Below are 20792 nucleotides of genomic sequence, written 5' to 3' on the forward strand. Positions count from 1 at the left end.
TCCCTTTAGTGCGGTTTGAGCTGCGGAGCTGCGGTCGCCATCTTGGATTGGATACAGACGGCGCAGCATAACGGAGTGTCAGCAAAAGGCTGGAATCACGCTAAGGACCCTGTGTGGAGTGTGACGGTCATCGCAGTGACCGGAAGGTATCATTGTCTACAAGTGCACCTACACCGGTCAACAGGCGCTGATCCCGCCTCCCACTAACTAATTGGGACATTCGTGTGATCCATATGGTACAATACAGATACTGGTTATAGGACATACTCCTAGGGAGAGTGGCAGAGCCACCTGTGTACAGAACATTATTCCTGATAAGGTGTGGCCGAGCCACTGTGTGTGTGTGTACCGTTAATATATATATTCTGCATTTATTCCGTTCAGTATGCATAATACATAAAAGGTTGCTGTTGCACAATATGGTTGTTATGTTCTTGCTTAGGGTATATTCTCTATTATGGGGATCCTAGGCAAGTGGAGGCGCTGCACCGTGATAAGTAAGGGTATTTCCCCAGGCTCCCAATTAGCGGAGGCTCAGAGCTCCTGAAGCCACAGGTACATGCAACACCCGTAGCTACTTAGTGCATGCAGGCACAAAAAGGGTTACATATATATGTTAAATAAATGTGATTTTAATACTGTTTATGTATGGCTATGGAGGCAACTCCAAGGATTTAATTGTTCCTAGCCTAGCATTTCTGGTTTAACGAGTGCAAATAGGATTCTTTTAGGCCACTGCTGTGACCTTTCACCGTTTTCTAGTATACACCCCTCCTGTATGCACCCTATCTTTTGATTACCAGCACATGTGTAAAATAGGACACTTTAGGTGAGCGGTAGCCATTTTTCTGTTTTGTAAGTGTCAATCCCCCAGATTGAACCCATTGAACATATTACTGTCACTAGTTAGTCCTGAGTTATAATCAGCATGAAAGAGCTCGCCGACACTGTGACAAGTCCTGAGACGCGTCATTGTGACACTGTTCTCTTCTCCTGTAACAGGGGACCAAAGTCATTCCCTTCCTCTCTTCTGTGCTCTACGACCAGTCCCAGTGGGAGACCCCTATGGAGTTTAACCCAGGGCATTTCCTGGATGACCAGGGGCAATTCCAGGCACATCCGGCGTTCCTGGTATTCTCAGCAGGTAAGTGTTGGGGCGTGAGAATCGAAATATAAAGGGAGGGACCTGTGGGTCGGTACATAAAATCCAGAATATGGAGGTGGGAGCAGGGGTCTGTGCACAGAAAGCAGAGCATGGAGGTGGGAGCAGGGAGTCCATGTGTAACCCGTGTCTGCTCAGCAACAACAAAACACTACCCCCTAGCAGGTTCAACTCCAGGGACATATGACAATGTAAAACCAGTAAGAGGGCTGGTGAAGGAGAAAAGACTATGAAAGGGCGTGGACCTTAAGTGCTGGGGGCAGCAATGACAGGTCAGAGCTGCTTGGAGCTGAGTAAGTGAGGCTGTGTGCAGAGTCCCCTGCATAGAGAGACCTGCATGTGTCACACAGTAGAGCGGATCAGTGTCAGGGGGGAGGGGAGACTCCAGGAGCAGGTTGGACCTCGGTGGCCGGAACAGCGGGGAGAAGGCAAGGATTGTTGGGGTCACTATCAGGGTTCGGGGGCAGGCAGCAAGTAGGATCGTCAAGGTCACAAGTAGGTTTCGGTGGTAGGCACCAAGCAGGATCATCGTGGTCACAGGCAGGGTCGGCAACAGGAAGCCTGGAGCAGGGCAAGGAAGCCGGAACTGAGACTAAGGAGAAGGGACATGGACTAGGGAGCAGGGACAGGACTGGGACTGGCTAGCAGGAAACAGACTGGGGCAATCTAGTTCAATAGCAAGGAACTTTAATATGAACAGGACTCAAAACAGGACTGTTGCAGGGTACATGCAACCACACACGCGGGTTCTCTTGATAAGGCTTACTTATTGAGCCTTAAAAAAATACAACACACAAAAACAAAATACTTTAGCTTCTCTTCAGCATACAAAAACAAAATAGCTTCTCTTCAGCATACAAAAACAAAATAGCTTCTCTTTAGCATGCAGGACACAGACAGTTCATCAAACGTACTTTGCAAACAGACCTTATAGCAGTAATCTCTTCAGCCTTTCAGTCCTGTCTCCTGACCAGCTAGCCTGCATGTGTGTTCCGCCTGGGGGTTTTAAAACACCTTGATTATGCAGCTGGGGTCAGACTAATTAAGCAGCCCTTCTCAACTGAAACTTAACCTTGTCACTGCTGCACTGCAAGCCTAAACATAGGTTTGCCAGGTATATGGCTGGTGACATTCATTCACCCTGTCACATTCCTCCCCTGTTAGTGTGTGGCTGGGGCCACGCATGGCTGAAGCCCGACCATCCACCCCTTCTCTAGAAAAGAAGTCAGCATTTGCATTTTCTTTTCCAGGCCTGTGCTGAATCTCAAATGAGAAGGGTTGGAGAGCCATATACCACCTGGTCAATCTAGCATTGGAGTCCTTCATACTATTTAACCACTTCAATGGAGCATGGTCCGTCACCAGAGAAAAATGGACTCCTGCCAGGTAATGCCTCATAGCCTCGATTGCCCACTTTACTGCGAGGCACTCCTTCTCAATCACTGAGTAGTTTTTTTCCCTCTGGAACAATTTCCTACTCAGGAAAAGGATAGGGTGTTCAACTCCCTCAAACTGTTGTGACAACACTGCCCCTAGCCCTATCTCTGATGCATCAGTTTGCACTACAAAAGGCCTGTTGAAGTCTGGGCTTCTAAGGATGGGACCCTCTGATAGATACCTTTTTATGTCCTCAAAGGATCTCTGATACTCCCTTGACCATACCACTTGTGTAGGGGCACACTTTTTTGCGAGGTCCGTTAATGGGCTGCAACTTCCGAGTAGTTGGGGATGAACCGCCGATAGTACCCTGCTAAACCCAGCAGAGAGCGTACCTGCAGTTTTGTTTGGGGGGTCGGAACTTCTTTCAGGGCAGCTACCTTGTCGGCTAGTGGCCTTACTTTTCCACCTCCCACTGCATACCCTAAGTATTTGGTTTCCGCCTTACCTAAGGCACATTTCTTAGGGTTGGCTGTGAGCCCTGCCTCTCAGAGATTTGAGGACCGCATTCAGCCTATTTAGATGGGCCCGCCAGTGTTTACTATAAATGACAATGTCATCTAGGTAGGCTGCGGCATAAGCCCTATGGGGTCTCAGCACCTTATCCACGAGTCTCTGAAATGTGGCTGGAGCTCCATGCAGTCCAAATGGCATTGTCACAAACTGGTATAAACCCATGGGAGTGGCAAAGGCTGTTTTGCACTTGGACTTTTCCTCTAAAGGTATTTGCTAGTATCCTTTTCTTAAGTCCAGCGTGGGTATATATTCCGCGTTACCAAGGGCGTCAATTAACTCATCCACCCTTGGCATCGGATACGCGTCAAACTTGGATACCGCATTGACCTTTCGGAGGTCCACACAAAATCTTACCTTCTCATCGGGTTTAGGAACCATAACTAGTGGACTACACCACTCACTGCATGATTCCTCAATCACTCCTACAGTGGCGGCGCAGCTGAGTCTAAAGCGGCTCGAGCCGCAAGCCGCGTGGTGTTCCGGTTTCCTCGTTTTTTTCCCTCAGCGTGCCGCGCGTCATCGATGCGCGGCCACGCTTCATTAGGAGCGTGCGCGTATGGCGCGCGTGCCCAGGGCTCCCCAAAGGAGCCCTGGGTTGTTGTAATGTGGGGGATGGCGGTGGAGGGCTCCGGGGGACCCGGCAGACCCGGAGAGGGGAGGGGGAAGCCCCGATCGGAGGACCGATCCTCCGAGGCTCCGGCGCGTGCGCGGGAGAATGCGGCGCGCGCCGGGTACCTGCCGCGGCCGAGAACGGGCGAGTGTTAGACTCAGCTCGGCCGCGACAGTAAGTGTAACATTTCTTGTACCTCCTTCTCTACCAGGGCCCTACGACTTTCAGGCAACCTATAAGGACGGGAACGTACTTTTACCCCAGGTGCTGTCTCGATCACAATTAGTTTGCCCTGGCAAATCAGAAAAAACATCATGAAATTGTGTAATTATTGCTAACAAGTCCCCTTTTTGTTCAGAGGACAATTGTATATCCATTGGGATTTTATCGTCACCCACCATGTTCTCCCGTGGGGGCTGAGGACCCAGATCCGTTTCCACCTCCACCGGGTGGATGAATGGAGACCGCTGCATCTTCCAGGGTTTCAGCAAGTTCACATGGTAAATTTGTTTACCCTTCCTGGACCCTGGTTGAGCGATCTCGCAATCTACATCACCCGTGCGGCGGAGTACTTTGAATAGGCCCTGCCATTTGGCTAGGAGTTTGCTCTCACAACTGGGTAACAACAACATCACCTGATCTCCTGGGTGAAACACTCTCATACGAGCATTTTGATTGTATTGTCTCTCCTGACTGTCCTGGGCTGATCTAAGATACTCCCTAGCAAAATGGCCGACCACATCTAGGCGCTTCCTAAGGTCCAATACATATTGCAGGGTATTCTTAGAAGGGGACCGCTGTTCATCCCAGGACTCCTTTAGGAGGACTAGGATACCCTGGGGTTGGCGGCCATACAGCAGTTCAAATGGAGAGAATCCCGTGGAGACCTGAGGAACTTCCCGCACTGCAAACAGCAGAAAAGGGAGAAGTTCATCCCAGGCTCTCTTCTCTGAATCTACAAATTTCCTCAGCATCCCTTTTAGAGTTCGGTTAAATCTTTCCACCAATCCGTCAGTCTGTGGATGGTAGACCGATGTCCGAACAGACTTGACCTCTAGTAATTTTAAGACATCCTGCATCAGTTTAGCCATAACATTTGTACCTTTGTCTGTCAACATAACCTGGGGAAGTCAAACCCGTGAGAACAACTCCAACAACTTGTTGGCTACTTGCTTCGCCGTTGCTGTTCTCATGGGGAACGCCTCAGGATACCTTGTCGCATAGTCAACTATTACAAGAATAAACCTGTGTCCTTTCGCAGAAGGTTCTAGAGGTCCTACCAAGTCTACCCCAATAATCTCAAAGGGAACTGACACCAAGGGTAGAGGAACCAAAGGGGCTGGTTTTTGTCCCTTCGGACTGGTTAGCTGGCACTCCGGACATGCCGCACATAACTTAGCAATATCACTATGCATCCCTGGCCAATAGAATCGGGACGAAATACAGTCCAATGTTTTATCCCTGCCAAGGTGACCACCCCAAGGGACAGTATGGGCTAGAGTGAACACAGATTTAACAAACGCCTTGGGAACCAATATCTGTCTGGTGACCTCCCCTGTTTGTGTCTGCCTATTCACCCTATACAGGATATCATTTGATAATTCAAAATCGGGGACTACTATCACCCTCTGTGCATTCAATATCTGCTCATCAATTTTTACCACTTTGTCATACTGTCTAGCAAGGACTGGGCGAAAATCAAGGAGGTATAGGTCTGGTTAATCTCCAGGGCCCATATCCCCCTCCCTCTGGCCATCCCCAGCCATCACTTGTGACTTCTGGCTACTTGAATGGTCACCTTGAGACCCAGATTTCTGCAACCAGTCCTGTTTGTCAGAGCGTCTTTGCTTCCGAGTCTTTTGAACCCAGTGTCTACTGGGAAAAAGGTCTGCCGAGAAGAGCAACAGTTTACCAGGGTTCTCCTGAGCCATAGAATAAAGCTCCTTGGGAGAGACTGGAGCCATTAGGTCCGAAAAGAATGGCCAGTCCCGGCCGAGCACAACGGGGGCAGGGAGGCAAGGAGTGACTCCTACTTTGAGGTAGGCCTCCTGACCTTTTACCTGTGGCCGGATTTTGGCCGTCGGATACCGTTTTACATCGCCGTGTATACATTCTATACTCCATGGGTAGTCAAAAGAACACACGTTATGCGGTAACAGTTCCTGGAAGACCAGAGTTTTCCAAGAGCCCGAATCTACAAGGGCCTGGACGGTTTTATCTCCAACCTGGGCTGGCAGTAGCCAGGGCTTGTAATTTTCTCCAGTGAAGGCCGAGGCGACGGTCCTGCTGAAGGAACAATCCATCTGTGGACAGTCCACATGCCGGTGGCTTTGTTCTCCGCAGGCAGAACATGGAGAAGGTTCCCTCACAGGAGGGTGCTGCGGATAGCGCTCCGCTGGACCGGATACTGGAGACCAGGCATCTGGTGGGTCCTGTGGGCGACGTCCTCAGAAGTTCCTCTCATTTGGCGACAAGCTGTCATCAGGAAGGGGATGAGGGTCTCGGTGGTGCCCGGCGTTTTGACTTCTTCCTTCTTCCTTCCTTGTTCCTCCTTCGTAGCAATTGGCGGTTGCGTATGGATTGGCCATAGTTTCCCCATTGTTCCAATCTCCCTCTTTGGGTGTCCGCAAGTGCTGGTGAAGTTGGATCCGTCAGGTCCAGGCCACTCACCTGATCCTTGGCCCCAAGGAAGTTCTCAACGAGTTGGGCTGCCAAAGCTAGGGTTTCAGCAGCATGGCGTTATATTCACGAGCGTGCGGGAGGGGATATTATCTGTAGGAATTGTTCCAAAACAACTTGCTCAAGAATTTCCTGCATAGTGCGCTCCTCAGGTTGTATCCTGCGAGTGCACAAGGACCCGGGGTCTCATCTTAGCGGTGTACTTCAGGTTCCGGAACTGCTGCCGGTAGGTCTCTGGGGTCAGACCTAAGCGATCCAGTATGGCGGCTTTTACTTGTCGGTAGTCCATTGCCTGATCTGCTGGGAGGCCCTGATATGAGGCCTGGGCTTCTCCTATGAGGAGTGGGGCCAAAGCAGTTGCCCAGCGATCTGCAGACCAGCCTTGAGCTTCGGCAACCCTTTCAAACATCAGTAGAAAAGCCTCTGGATCCTCGTTCGGAGCCATTTTCCTCAGGAGGACCGGGGGTTTGTTCGCAAGTTCTTGACTGGCAGACCCCTGGAATTGGGTCAGCAGCCTGGCCATCCGCTCATCCTGTGCTGCCTGCTGCTGAGTTAGGAGCTGGGTTTGCTGCTGCAATAGTAGTTTGGCCTGCTCCTGCATTAACAGTCCCTGCTGTCTGGTCTGCTCGCATAGAAACTCTTTTAAAAATTCTTCAATTCTTCAATTCTTCAATTCTTCTATTTTTCTAATTTTTGTGTGTGTGTGGCCCTTCAACTGCCGGGGCCTCTGAAAATCCCGGCACTTCTGACACCATATGTTGCAGGGTACATGCAACCACACACGCGGGTTCTCTTGATAAGGTTTATTTATTGAGCCTTAAAAAAATACAACACACAAAAACAAAATAGCTTCTCTTCAGCATACAAAAACAAAATAGCTTCTCTTCAGCATGCAGAACACAGATAGTTCATCAAACGTACTTTGCAAACAGACCTTTTAGCAGTAATCTCTTCAGCCTTTCAGTCTTGTCTCCTGACCAGCTAGCCTGCATGTGTGTTCCGCCTGGGGGTTTTAAAACACCTTGATTATGCAGCTGGAGTCAGACTAATTAAGCAGCCCTTCTCAACTGAAACTTAACCTCGTCACTGCTGCACTGCAAGCCTAAACATAGGTTTGCCAGGTATATGGCTGGTGAAGTTCATTCACCCTGTCACAAGGACCATTTTCACTTTCTTCAGCAACATTTTTTCTGGTTTTCTGCTTGGGTTTAGGGCCTAAACATATCTTATGACCTCTGGGTGCTATTGCATCCACACTTCACACATTCTCTGTGTATGCTGTAAGCACAACTGGTCGTACACAGTGAGACAGACTTCACTCGCACAGACTCTGCACTTTACTTCGGCCGGGCGGCCATTTTAAATCCCCACTGCTCCCTTTATGTAGCGCTGCCGCTTGCCCAGGCTCTTCCTGACACAGTCTTCTTGGGTTTGTTTTGTATAAAGGGGGGACAAACGTGTATACACACAAGGGGCACTCAGCCTTCAACCTTCAGCGGTTTATTTCTTCATTAGTGACACTACATATATTTAAGCATCGTCACTTTTAGTCAAAATATTCTGAAGCCAGGGTCACGATTGATGTGTGAATGGCCCCCGATAGCATTAACTCAGCCCCCTTTCCAAACCACTCCAAGTCCTATAATATTTCCTTCACTTTGTTGGAAAAGGCAGCAGAATACAGGTTCTTGTGAATGGTGTGTAGTAGTGATTTGTAGTTAGAAGCAGGTAGAAAGAAATGGCCTTGCCATAGGAGAGTAACAGGGATGTGTGCTGTACTCACAGTCTGCAGGGTGGAAAAGGAAGTGAGGAGCAATGTGGGTAAAAGGAATAGTCTAGGGACAGACTATCTGTGAACAAAACATGGGGGAGGGCAGACTAGCCCATTCTGGTAAGGATCTCAGAGGCTGCAGTAGCAACTCACTGATTACATGCCCAGAGGCAAGAAATGCAACATTGTTACATATCACACAGGCACAGTGTGTGTGTGTGTGTGTGTGTGCAAACTCCATGCAGCTGAAAATAAGAACTGACAGGCAGAAGCTGCAAAGGAAAGAGGGGGGTGAAACAGGGATTTGATTCTTGTTCCATGACACAAAACAAACTCATAAAAATAACACCTACTCCTGTCAGGAGCCTAACTCACATGCATATCCCTATCTGCAATATTGGCTGGCCAAGCCAGTTACCAACTTAAAATAACACACAGAGATAACATTGAGTCCTTAACTGTGAGCTGGGGTCAGCGTACCATTAGATCCTCAGATGCTGCAACACGTGGGGGGGCGGGGGTGTCTATCCCAAACTGGATACTGGGGAGCAGCAGTTTTCCTCCCAGCCTCAAGGCTCTAGGAGAGAGAGTGAAAAAGCAACCCTCTCTGCTCTAAATACCTGTTCTAGTAATTAGGAGAGCAGGTGAGTGATAAAACAGAACCACTAATCTCTGGCCTGGAGTTTCTATCCCACAGTCTCAGCAAACGTGAAACTGTGGAGTGGATAATTGTTCCCCCTTTTTTTTTCCACTTTCTGCCTTAAAATCGGACAGACAGCTGCCTAAAATTCTGGAACTATGTCACAGTGTGTTGATCAGTATATGTGTGTGGGTCAGTATGTGTGTGTGTGTCAGTTTATGTGTGTGTGGGTCAGTGTGTGTGTCAGTATATGTGTGTGTGGGTCCGTATGTGTGTGTGTGTCAGTTTATGTTTGTGTGGGTCAGTGTGTGGGTCAGTATAGGTGTGTGTGGGTCAGTATGTGTGTGTGTGGGGGTCAGTATATGTGTGTGTGGATCAATATATTGTGTGGGTCAGTGTATGGGTCATTATGTGTGTGTGGGTGGGGCAGTATATTTGTGTGTGTGTCAGTATATGTGTGTGTGGGTCCGTATGTGTGTGTGTGTCAGTTTATGTGTGTGTGGGTCAGTGTGTGGGTCAGTATAGGTGTGTGTGGGTCAGTATGTGTGTCGGTTTATGTGTGTGTGGGTCAGTGTGTGGGTCAGTATAGGTGTGTGTGGGTCAGTATGTATGTGTGTGGGGGTCAGTATATGTGTGTGTGGATCAGTATATTGTGTGGGTCAGTGTATGGGTCATTATGTGTGTGTGGGTGGGGCAGTATATGTGTGTGTGTCAGTATATGTGTGTGGGTCACTATATGTGTGTGGGTCAGTGTGTGGGGGTCAGTATACGTGTGTGTGTGGGTCAGTATACAGACGAGACAACGAGTATTCTAAAGCTTGCCTTAAACTAGCCTGGGTACATGCTGGGTACATGCTGGGTACATGCTGGGTACATGCTGGGTACATGCTGGGTACATGCTGGGTACATGGGTACATGCTGGATACATGCTGGGTACATGCTGGATACATGGGTACATGCTGGATACATGCTGGGTACATGCTGGGTACATGCTGGGTACATGCTTGGTACATACTGGGTACATGGGTACATGCTGGATACATGCTGGGTACATGCTGGGTACATGGGTACATGCTGGATACATGCTGGGTACATGCTGGGTACATGCTTGGTACATGGGTACATGCTGGGTACATGCTTGGTACATGCTGGGTACATGCTGGGTACATGCTTGGTACATGGGTACATGCTGGGTACATGCTGGGTACATGCTGGGTGTAACCTGGCTAGTTTAAGGCAAGTTTAAGGCATTTCTGCATTGACTAATGACGCTAACACAGCAGGGGTCCCTGGCAGTCCCATTCAGTTTAAATGGGACTGCCAGGGACCCCCGCTGTTAATCTGATGGGCCATTAGTCAATGCAGAAATGCCTTAAACTTGCCTTAAACTAGACCCAGCACGTACCCGGCACGTACCGTACAGTTATGTGTGTGGGTCAGTGTGTGTGTGTGTGGGTCAGTGTACAGTTTGTGTATTGGTCAGTGTGTGTGTGGGTCAGTGTGTGTGTGGGTCAGTGTGTGTGTGGGTCAGTGTGTGTGTGGGTCAATGTGTGTGTGGGTCAGTGTACAGTTTATGTGTATGGGTCAGTGTGTGTGTGGGTAAGGGTACAGATTATGTGTATGGGTCAGTGTGTGTGTGGGGGTCAGTGTACAGTTTATGTGTATGGGTCAGTGTGTGTGGGTCAGTGTGTGTGTGTGGGTCAGTGTACAGTTTATGTGTATGGGTCAGTGTGTGTGTGGGTCAGTGTGTGTGGGTCAGTGTACAGTTTATGTGTATGGGTCAGTGTGTGTGGGTCAGTGTACAGTTTATGTGTGTGGGTCAGTGTGTGTGTGTGGGGGTCACTGTGTGTGTGGGGGTCAGTGTACAGTTTATGTGTATGGGTCAGTGTGTGTGTGGGTCAGTGTACAGTTTATGTGTGTGGGTCAGTGTGTGTGTGTGGGTCAGTGTACAGTTTATGTGTATGGGTCAGTGTGTGTGTGGGTCAGTGTGTGTGGGTCAGTGTACAGTTTATGTGTATGGGTCAGTGTGTGTGGGTCAGTGTACAGTTTATGTGTGTGGGTCAGTGTGTGTGTGTGGGGGTCAGTGTGTGTGTGGGGGTCAGTGTACAGTTTATGTGTATGGGTCAGTGTGTGTGTGGGTCAGTGTACAGTTTATGTGTGTGGGTCAGTGTGTGTGTGTGGGTCAGTGTACAGTTTATGTGTATGGGTCAGTGTGTGTGTGGGTCAGGGTACAGTTTATGTGTATGGGTCAGTGTGTGTGTGTGTGGGTCAGGGTACAGTTTATGTGTGTGGGTCAGTGTGTGTGTGTGGGCCAGTGTACAGTTTATGTGTGTGGGTCAGTGTGTGTGTGTGTGGGTCAGTGTACAGTTTATGTGTGTGGGTCAGTGTGTGTGTGTGGGTCAGTGTACAGTTTATGTGTGTGGGTCAGTGTGTGTGTGTGGGGGGGTCAGTGTGTGTGTTGGGGTCAGTGTACAGTTTATGTGTGTGGGTCACTGTGTGTGTGTGTGGGTCAGTGTGTGTGTGTGTGGGTCAGGGTACAGTTTATGTGTGTGGGTCAGTGTGTGTATGGGTCAGTGTGTGTGTGGGTCAGTGTACAGTTTATGTGTATGGGTCAGTGTGTGTGTGTGGGTCAGGGTACAGTTTATGTGTGTAGGTCAGTGTGTTTGTGTGGGTCAGGGTACAGTTTATGTGTGTGGGTCAGTGTGTGTGTGGGTCAGGGTACAGTACAGTATATGTGTATGGGTCAGTGTGTGTGTGTGGGTCAGTGTACAGTTTATGCGTATGGGTCAGTGTGTGTGTGTGGGTCAGTGTACAGTTTATGTGTATGGGTCAGTGTGTGTGTGGGTCAGTGTGTGTGTGGGTCAGTGTACAGTTTATGTGGATGGTCAGTGTGTGTGTGGGTCAGTGTGTGTGTGGGTCAGTGTACAGTTTATGTGTATGGGTCAATGTGTGTATGGGTCAGTGTACAGTTAATGCGTATTGGTCGGTGTGTGTGTGGGTCAGTGTGTGTTTGGGTCAGTGTACAGTTTATGTGTGTGGGTCAGTGTACAGTTTGTGTGTATGGGTCAGTGTGTGTGTGTTTGTGTCAGGGTACAGTTTATGTGTGTGGGTCAGTGTGTGTGTGTGGGTCAGGGTACAGTTTATGTGAATGGGTCAGTGTGTGTGTGTGGGTCAGTGTACAGTTTTTGTATGGGTCAATGTGTGTGGGTCAGTGTACAGTTTATGTGTATGGGTCAGTGTGTGTGTGGGTCAGTGTGTGTGTGTGGGTCAGGGTACAGTTTATGTGTATGGGTCAGTGTGTGTGTGGGTCAGGGTACAGTTTATGTGTATGGGTCAGTGTTTGTGGGTCAGTGTACAGTTTATGTGTATGGGTCAGTGTGTGTGTGGGTCAGTGTGTGTTTGGGTCAGTGTACAGTTTGTGTATGGGTCAGTGTGTGTGTGGGTCAGTGTACATTTTATGTGTGTGGGTCAGTGTGTGTGTGTGTGGGTCAGTGTACAGTTTATGTGTGTGTGACAGTGTGTGTATGGGTCAGTGTACATTTTATGTGTGTGGGTCAGTGTGTGTGTGTGTGTGGGTCAGTGTACAGTTTATGTTTGTGGGTCAGTGTGTGTATGGGTCAGTGTACAGTTTATTTGTATGGGTCAGTGTGTGTGGGTCAGTGTGTGTGTGTGGGTCAGGGTACAGTTTATGTGTGTGGGTCAGTGTGTGTGTGGGGGTCAGGGTACAGTTTATGTCTATGGGTCAGTGTGTGTGTGTGTGGGGGTCAGTGTACAGTTTGTGTATGGGTCAGTGTGTGTGTGGGTCAGTGTAGAGTTTGTGTATGGGTCAGTGTGTGTGTGTGGGTCAGGGTACAGTTTATGTGTATGGGTCAGTGTGTGTGTGGGTCAGGGTACAGTTTATGTGTATGGGTCAGTGTGTGTGTGGGTCAGTGTGTGTGTGGGTCAGGGTACAGTTTATGTGTATGGGTCAGTGTGTGTGTGAGTCAGTGTACAGTTTATGTGTATGGGTCAGTGTGTGTGTGTGGGTCAGGGTACAGTGTGTGTGTGTGTGTGTGTGTGTGTGTGTGTGTGTGTGTGTGTGTGTGTGTGTGTGTGTGTGTGTGTGTGTGTGTCAGGGTACAGTTTATGTGTGTGGGTCAGTGTGTGTGTGGGTCAGGGTACAGTTTATGTGTGTGGGTCAGTGTGTGTGTGGGTCAGGGTACAGTTTATGTGTATGGGTCAGTGTGTGTGTGTGGGTCAGGGTACAGTTTATGTGTGTGGGTCAGTGTGTGTGTGTGTGGGTCAGGGTACAGATTGTGTGTATGGGTCAGTGTGTGTGTGTGTGTCAGGGTACAGTTTGTGTGTATGGGTCAGTGTGTGTGTGGGTCAGGGTACAGTTTATGTGTATGTGTCAGTGTGTGTGTGTGGGTCAGGGTACAGTTTATGTATGGGTCAGTGTGTGTGTGGGTCAGTGTGTGTGTGTGTGGGTCAGGGTACAGTTTATGTGTATGCGTCAGTGTGTGTGTGGGTCAGTGTAAAGTTTATGTGTATGGGTCAGTGTGTGTGTGGGTCAGTGTAAAGTTTATGTGTATGGGTCAGTGTGTGTGTGGGTCAGTGTAAAGTTTATGTGTATGGGTCAGTGTGTGTGTGTGGGTCAGTGTACAGTTTATGTGTATGGGTCAGTGTGTGTGGGGGTCAGTGTGTGTGTGGGTCAGGGTACAGTTTATGTGTATGGGTCAGTGTGTGTGTGGGTCAGTGTACAGTTTATGTGTATGGGTCAGTGTGTGTGTGTGGGTCAGGGTACAGTTTGTGTGTGTGTGTGTGTGTGTGTGTGTGTGTGTGTGTGTGTCAGGGTACAGTTTATGTGTGTGGGTCAGTGTGTGTGTGGGTCAGGGTACAGTTTATGTGTGTGGGTCAGTGTGTGTGTGTGGGTCAGGGTACAGTTTATGTGTGTGGGTCAGTGTGTGTGTGTGGGTCAGGGTACAGATTGTGTGTATGGGTCAGTGTGTGTGTGTGTGTCAGGGTACAGTTTGTGTGTATGGGTCAGTGTGTGTGTGGGTCAGAGTACAGTTTATGTGTATGTGTCAGTGTGTGTGTGTGGGTCAGGGTACAGTTTATGTATGGGTCAGTGTGTGTGTGTGTGTGGGTCAGGGTACAGTTTATGTGTGTGGGTCAGTGTGTGTGTGGGTCAGTGTACAGTTTATGTGTATGGGTCAGTGTGTGTGTGGGTCATTGTACAGTTTATGTGTATGGGTCAGTGTGTGTGTGGGTCACTGCACAATTTATGTGTATGGGTCAGTGTGTGTGTGTGGGTCAGTGTACAGTTTATGTGTATGGGTCAGTGTGTGTGTGGGTCAGTGTACAGTTTATGTGTATGTGTCAGTGTGTGTATGGGTCAGGGTACAGTTTATGTGTATGGGTCAGTGTACAGTTTATGTGTGTGGGTCAGTGTGTGTGTGTTGGTCAGTGTACAGTTTATGTGTGTGGGTCAGTGTGTGTGTGTGGGTCAGGGTACAGTTTATGTGTATGGGTCAGTGTACAGTTTATGTGTATGGGTCAGTGTGTGTATGGGTCAGTGTACAGTTTATGTGTGTGGGTCAGTGTATAGTTTATGTGTATGGGTCAGTGTGTGTGTGGGTCAGTGTACAGTTTATGTGTATGGGTCAGTGTGTGTGTGGGTCAGTGTACAGTTTATGTGTATGGGTCAGTGTGTGTGTGGGTCAGGGTACAGTTTATGTGTGTGGATCAGTGTGTGGGTCAGTGTACAGTTTGTGTATGGGTCAGTGTGTGTGTGGGGGTCAGTGTACAGTTTATGTGTATGGGTCAGTGTGTGTATGGGTCAGTGTGTGTGTGTGTGGGGGTCAGTGTATTTGTATGGGTCAGTGTGTGTGTGGGTCAGTGTACAGTTTATGTGTGTGGGTCAGGGTAGAGTTTGTGTGTGTGGGTCAGTGTGTGTGTGTGGGTCAGTGTACAGTTTGTGTGTGGGTCAGTGTGTGTGTGGGTCAGTGTACAGTATGTGTATGGGTCAGTGTGTGTGTGGGTCAGGGTATAGTTTATGTGTATGGGTCAGTGTGTGTGTGGGTCAGTGTACAGTTTATGTGTATGGGTCAGTGTTTGTGTGGGTCAATGTACAGTTTATGTGTATGGGTCAGTGTGTGTGTGGGTCAGTGTACAGTTTATGTGTATGGGTCAGTGTGTGTATGGGTCAGTGTGTGTGGGTCAGTGTACAGTTTGTGTATGGGTCAGTGTGTGTGTGCGTCAGTGTACAGTTTGTGTATGGGTCAGTGTGTGTGTGTATGGGTCAGTGTACAGTTTGTATGGATCAGTGTGTGTGTGGGTCATAGTACAGTTTATGTGTGTGGGTCAGTGTGTGTGTGGGTCAGTGTACAGTTTGTGTATGGGTCAGTGTGTGTGTGTGGGTCAGTGTACAGATTATGTGTGTGGGTGAGTGTACAGTTTGTGTGTGGGTCAGTGTGTGTGTGTGGGTCAGTGTATGTATATGAGGGGATAGGTGCGTGCCCATCCCAGTTATCATATATGGAACATGGCTATTTGGGGGTAGAGGAGGATAAAGCTACTCAACCCTATCATGCATTATAAATATAATAAGACTACAGGTGCGCCGACGAGAATTCTAAAACTTGCCTTGGAAAATCTAGGGCTATCACCAACAAGACCCAGGTGTGTGCTGGGTACATGCTGGGTACGTGCTGGGGAGATGCTGGGTACGTGCTGGGTACGTGCTGGGTATGTGTAGGGTACATGCTGGGTACGTGCTGGGTACGTGCTGGGTACATGCTGGGCACGTGCTGGGTACATGCTGGGTACGTGCTGGGTACGTGCTGGGTACGTGCTGGGTACATGCTGGGTACGTGCTGGGTACGTGCTGGGTACGTGCTGGGTACATGTTGGGTACGTGCTGGGTACATGCTGGGTACGTGCTGGGTACGTGCTGGGTACATGCTGGGCACGTGCTGGGTACATGCTGGGTACGTGCTGGGTACGTGCTGGGTACGTGCTGGGTACATGCTGGGTACGTGCTGGGTACGTGCTGGGTACGTGCTGGGTACATGTTGGGTACGTGCTGGGTACATGCTGGCTACGTGCTGGGTACGTGCTGGGTACGTGCTGGGTACATGTTGGGTACGTGCTGGGTACGTGCTGGCTACGTGCTGGGTACGTGCTGGGTACGTGCTGGGTACGTGCTGGGTACATGCTGGGTAGGTGCTGGGTACATGCTGGGTACATGCTGGGTACATGCTGGGTACGTGCTGGGTACATGCTGGGTACATGCTGCAACATTTCAGTGACATTTCTGCAGAGAATAATGGCCCATCGGATTAACACAGCAGGGGTCCCTGGCAGTCCCATTCACTGAAAAGTTGCAGCATGTACCCAGCATGTACCCAGCATGTACCCAGCACGTACCCAGCATGTACCCAGCATGTACCTGGGTCTTGTTGGTGATTGCCCCAGATTTGTTTTAGAATACTCGTCGGCACTACAGTACATATTTCTTCTGTTGGCCTTATCTTTAATCTCCTTATCCACATCTCCTTACCCCTCCCATCTCTCCATCTCCACTTCCATTCCCTCTCTTTATCCCTCCTTTTACTCCTCCCCTCCCCCCCCTTTTCCCCTCTCTCTCCCCCTTCACGTCTCCCCTTCCCTCTCCCCTGCAGGAAAGCGTGTGTGCCCGGGAGAGGGCCTGGCACGAATGGAACTCTTCATCCTCCTCTGCTCTCTGCTCCAGCGATTCAGCTTCAGCAGGGTCCCTGGGTCTGAGCCACTGGACAGCAGATCTCTGATGGAGAAAAAGTGGGCCCTCGTCATGTCCAGCCAGCTCTGTGCCATCCCTCGTTCCTCCATCGCGGAGTGACCATGTCTACCTGCCATTAACACACCCACTGCCCGTGACATACCACCATCAAATGCTCATACCAATGTCATCACAAATTCTAATGACTCCTATGTTATTCTAGCGGCTGACAGTGGGAGACCTACATTGGGAGGTCCCACTTAGACTCCCCACAATTACATTTTCTTAACAGCTTACCAATTCATTGCAAGCCTCACTGGCAGCAAAGGGTGCAAATCAGCAACCCCCAAAACAGGGGGCTCGGGGGTAGGGAGGGGGCCTCGTAGTGTTGCAGTGATGCTGCAGGGGGGGAACCAATATTTCCAGAGAAATTCTAATATTTGGGAGCACTTTGCCTTCTTCCAAGATGGCCCCCTGACAGCTTCCTGCCCGGGAACCAATCAACAACAGTAACCCGTTAAGCTTCCTGTTTATAGCCATTTAACATTCCTGGAGAATGTATTGTGATTGGTCGAGCTCCAGCTGGTGGGACCAACAAAATATGTTAAATGGGCAGTGAGCTGGCTTTAAAATGATTAGTGTGAACTCCATATTTGGGCTTGTGATTGGCTTCTTCAGAAAACATCTGATCCCCCTTAAAATAAAAGTACAAAATGACATTAATTATGGCAAAATAGTTACTTTACAAACACAGGAAGGAAACTATTTCCATGTAGACTTCTGAATGGGTCTGATCACCAGCAGAGAAGTTTGGATACATTTATAAAAACTCTCCCAAGCATTTAGTTGGAAACATTAGATATGTACAATATATATATATATATATATATATATATATATATATATATATATATATACACATATACACTTTGATGACCTATTTTAAAAAAAATCCGCACTTCTGGGTGAAAACCTGTCTCTGTCAAGGGTAGAGACAACTGATGAATTTGGCGTGTGCAGCTTCTGAAGTACAGGGAAAAGCAGGAACCAGGTCTGAGTCCCTGATTGGACACACATAGACCTAGTCGCAACGCCTCCCCTGTGACTCACTGAAGCTGCTGGGGGTGGGGAAACCCCAGGATTAGCCCTGGCATGCCTGCTCTTACCAGGGCTTACTGCCAGGAGAAAGGCAGACTGGTAGCCAGAAACCAGTCGTTGGTACATTCTCCCTCTGGTGGAATCCAATGGTCCTCACTTGGAGCCAAATTTACGGGTCCATTCTGTAGGTGAGTAACCCGAAACAATACATCAGGATATTACCCAACAATAACAATGGTATACAGTTAATAATACCGTCATATGCACACGCAGGTTTTTACCCACCCAACTTGGGATGGTGATGACAATAACATGGATTACTCCAACATGAAGAATGCCTTTTAAATGATAATGTCTGGGGTCAGGTTTCTTTACTATCCTCCCCTCATGGTCTGCCACTTGGACACCCTCTTAGGGTGACCTGAGCACAGCATGATCCACTGCGTTTAAAGCGGGAGTACAATAATATTTTGGGTAGCATACTGGACACACACAGACAATACTTCGGACATGGATGCTAGGGGTCTGAGGGGATCATGCTTGTACAGTTCGTTAAGACATTGCCTGGAGCAGGGATTCCCTTCCTCTTCATTACCCCAATTCTCGTCTGATACTCCAGAGTTCCGATTTTCCACCTGATCAGAACTAAATTCAATCTCCTCATCAACGGAACCCATTTCAAACTCAATTTCTCCCTCCCATGGTTGGTGTAAATAAAGTGAGGCCGATTTCTGTCAACCCTCGCAGACACTGGTGCCACGTAGGGTTTTACCCAAGCAACAGGTAGAAGATGAACAACATTAACAGAAAGCCCATTGTCCTGAACCAAACCCACCCAGGCTCTGTAGTCAGTAGATGGTTTGGGGATCTTCTTCTTACCCACTGACCCATGGCAACTATATTGGGAACCCGAACTAGATGGGGCAGGGGCAATAGCAGTGGAGCTAGCGGCTGGGGCCTTAGAAACAACAGTGTACGGGGCAAAGTCCTTGAGCCTTGCTAGGTCCAGACCAGTTGCGGCCTTCTTGGACACATGGTTCACAGGCTTCCTCTTTCCTCAGCCCGTAACCTTGTGCATGTAATACTCCATGTCTTCCCTGGAGAGGGTAGTACTCACCGGATCGGTCACAGCACAGTCCCGGTCCGCTCCGGCGGTCGGTTCAGAAGTGACGTCATCTGGCGGAGACATCGCGGGATCTCGGTACAGGTCCAAGTCCCGCACCGTAAGAACGTCATCTGCAGGGCGTGGTACCGGAAGGTCAGCGTGGTCCTCGGCACGGAAGTAGGCGCCTGGCAAGGCTTCGTCTCCGGATTCCTCCGTCGCCGCCTGCAGGAAACTAAACTAAATTAAAACAGTAAAGAAAAAGAAAACCGGCGCCTTACAAGTTCAGTAGTATATAGAAATTCCAAAATGATATCATTAAAGTCCCAACAAAGTCCTTTGTTGCAAAGATGATGGAAGAATTGCTGTGCAGCTCCCACCGTGCATGAAGAGTTATGTGGAGAAAAAATAAACAAAATAATGGTGCAGTATGTCAAACTAATATAACTGACAAAATGACCCAAAACACTAATGACAAAACAAAACAAGACAGACAAACTAGACAAACAATAGCAAGGCTAATAGTGATAAAAAGCTAATTTATTAAAACAACATAAATGAAGGGTTCCAGAAGACTAGAAAATCGCCAGGTCCAGATATTGTAAAATTGGGACCCTACTCACAAGATGTCAATTTGTAACAGGCAATGGAGATAAACGCCGTGCTGCTCGTCCACCGCAGTGGTAACCGGAGCGCCTTCCTGTGATTCCCCTGCCTCGGATGGATGCCGCGTCACTATGGGGCGGGACCTCCAGGCGGATGTCACGTGACTGGAAGGCAGGACTTCCTGGAACAGCGTTTTTTTTTTTCTCCCCAACTTCAAGCCTGGATCAACTGCACGTCTTCTTTCACCAACAGACAGCTCTAAAAGAACTTCCCTACGCGTTTCATGCGCCTGCGCACACTTCCTCAGGGGATTGTAATGACACTAATACTGAGTGGAATATATACACCCACACTGCGATCCCAATTGGTTAATTACACAATTGGAAATTAAGCACAGATGTTACCACAGTACTGGCATCACAATAACATGCCTTGCTAAACAGACAACTACAATACAACACAAGACAATAAACAGTTAACAAAAAAACACTTAATCTAATAATGAGACTATTCAAATATGGATAAAATACTACTAAGTAAAAACATTACTATACTATAAAAAAGCCTTCAATTCAAAGTCTATGTTCAGGCCTCTTGGAGAGAGTGTTTTCAGTTCATAGATCCAGTATGCTTCACGCATACTGGCCTGTTGAAGTCTGTTACCCCCTCTCCAATTGTCCTGAACAACCTCTATAGCTTGGCATAACAAGCCTTTAGGATTCTGATTATGACACATGAGAAAATGGTGAGACACACTATGAGTGACCAATCCCTTTTTGATGTTGTAGATGTGCTCATAAATTCTCCTTTGAAAGGTTCTCCCTGTTCTGCCAATATACTGCAAGCCACACGGGCATTGAAGCAAGTATATAATTAATGTAGAATGGCAATTAATAAATGTCTTGATGGGATATGATTTTGATGTTACTTTTGATGTAAATGATTTAGCATTACAGCTAAAAGAACATGCAACACATCTCGCACAAGTGAAAAAGCCTTTCAAATTCCCTACTTGTTTCTGTCTATGCTGATTGAATGGACAGCTTGGGGCCAATTTAGATTTTAAATTATTTGCCTTAGAGAAAATAATGTTTGGCCTTTTTGGGAGAATCTCTGCAAGAACATCATCTTTTAACAGGATTGGCCAATATTTGTTTATGATTTGTCTTATTTTAGGTGCCATCTCATTATATTGAGTAATAAATGATACTTGATGATTACACCTATTTGTTATGTCTTTTTCCTTATATTTAAGCAGAGTGTCTCTTTCTATGTCACTGACTTGTTTAAGGGCCTCATCGAAAAGGCTCTCAGAGTATTTTCTCTCTATGAATTTACTTTTTAAATCTCTGGCCTGAACTTTAAAAATTTCCTTATCAGAACAATTGCGTTTAAGACGCACTACTTGACCCTTCGGAATATTTCTTAGCCAC

At 48.1% G+C, this 20792-nt stretch overlaps 1 protein-coding gene across 8 annotated transcripts in view; it reads left to right on the plus strand.

The window, feature by feature from the left end:
• Nucleotides 1–20581, plus strand: part of LOC142474735 (cytochrome P450 2C20-like) — a 164572-nt gene extending 143991 nt beyond the window's left edge. For all 8 annotated transcript variants that reach the window (XM_075580985.1, XM_075580956.1, XM_075580987.1 and 5 more), the window contains 2 exons: nt 1003–1144; nt 16477–20581. In XM_075580985.1, coding sequence (XP_075437100.1) covers nt 1003–1144; nt 16477–16673 — 339 coding nt within the window. In that variant the 3' untranslated portion in view covers nt 16674–20581. The remainder of the gene's footprint in view (nt 1–1002; nt 1145–16476) is intronic.
• The last annotated feature ends 211 nt before the right edge of the window (nt 20582–20792 follow it).

The sequence above is a fragment of the Ascaphus truei genome, chromosome 2, assembly GCF_040206685.1.
Source record: "Ascaphus truei isolate aAscTru1 chromosome 2, aAscTru1.hap1, whole genome shotgun sequence".
Lineage (NCBI taxonomy): Eukaryota > Metazoa > Chordata > Amphibia > Anura > Ascaphidae > Ascaphus > Ascaphus truei.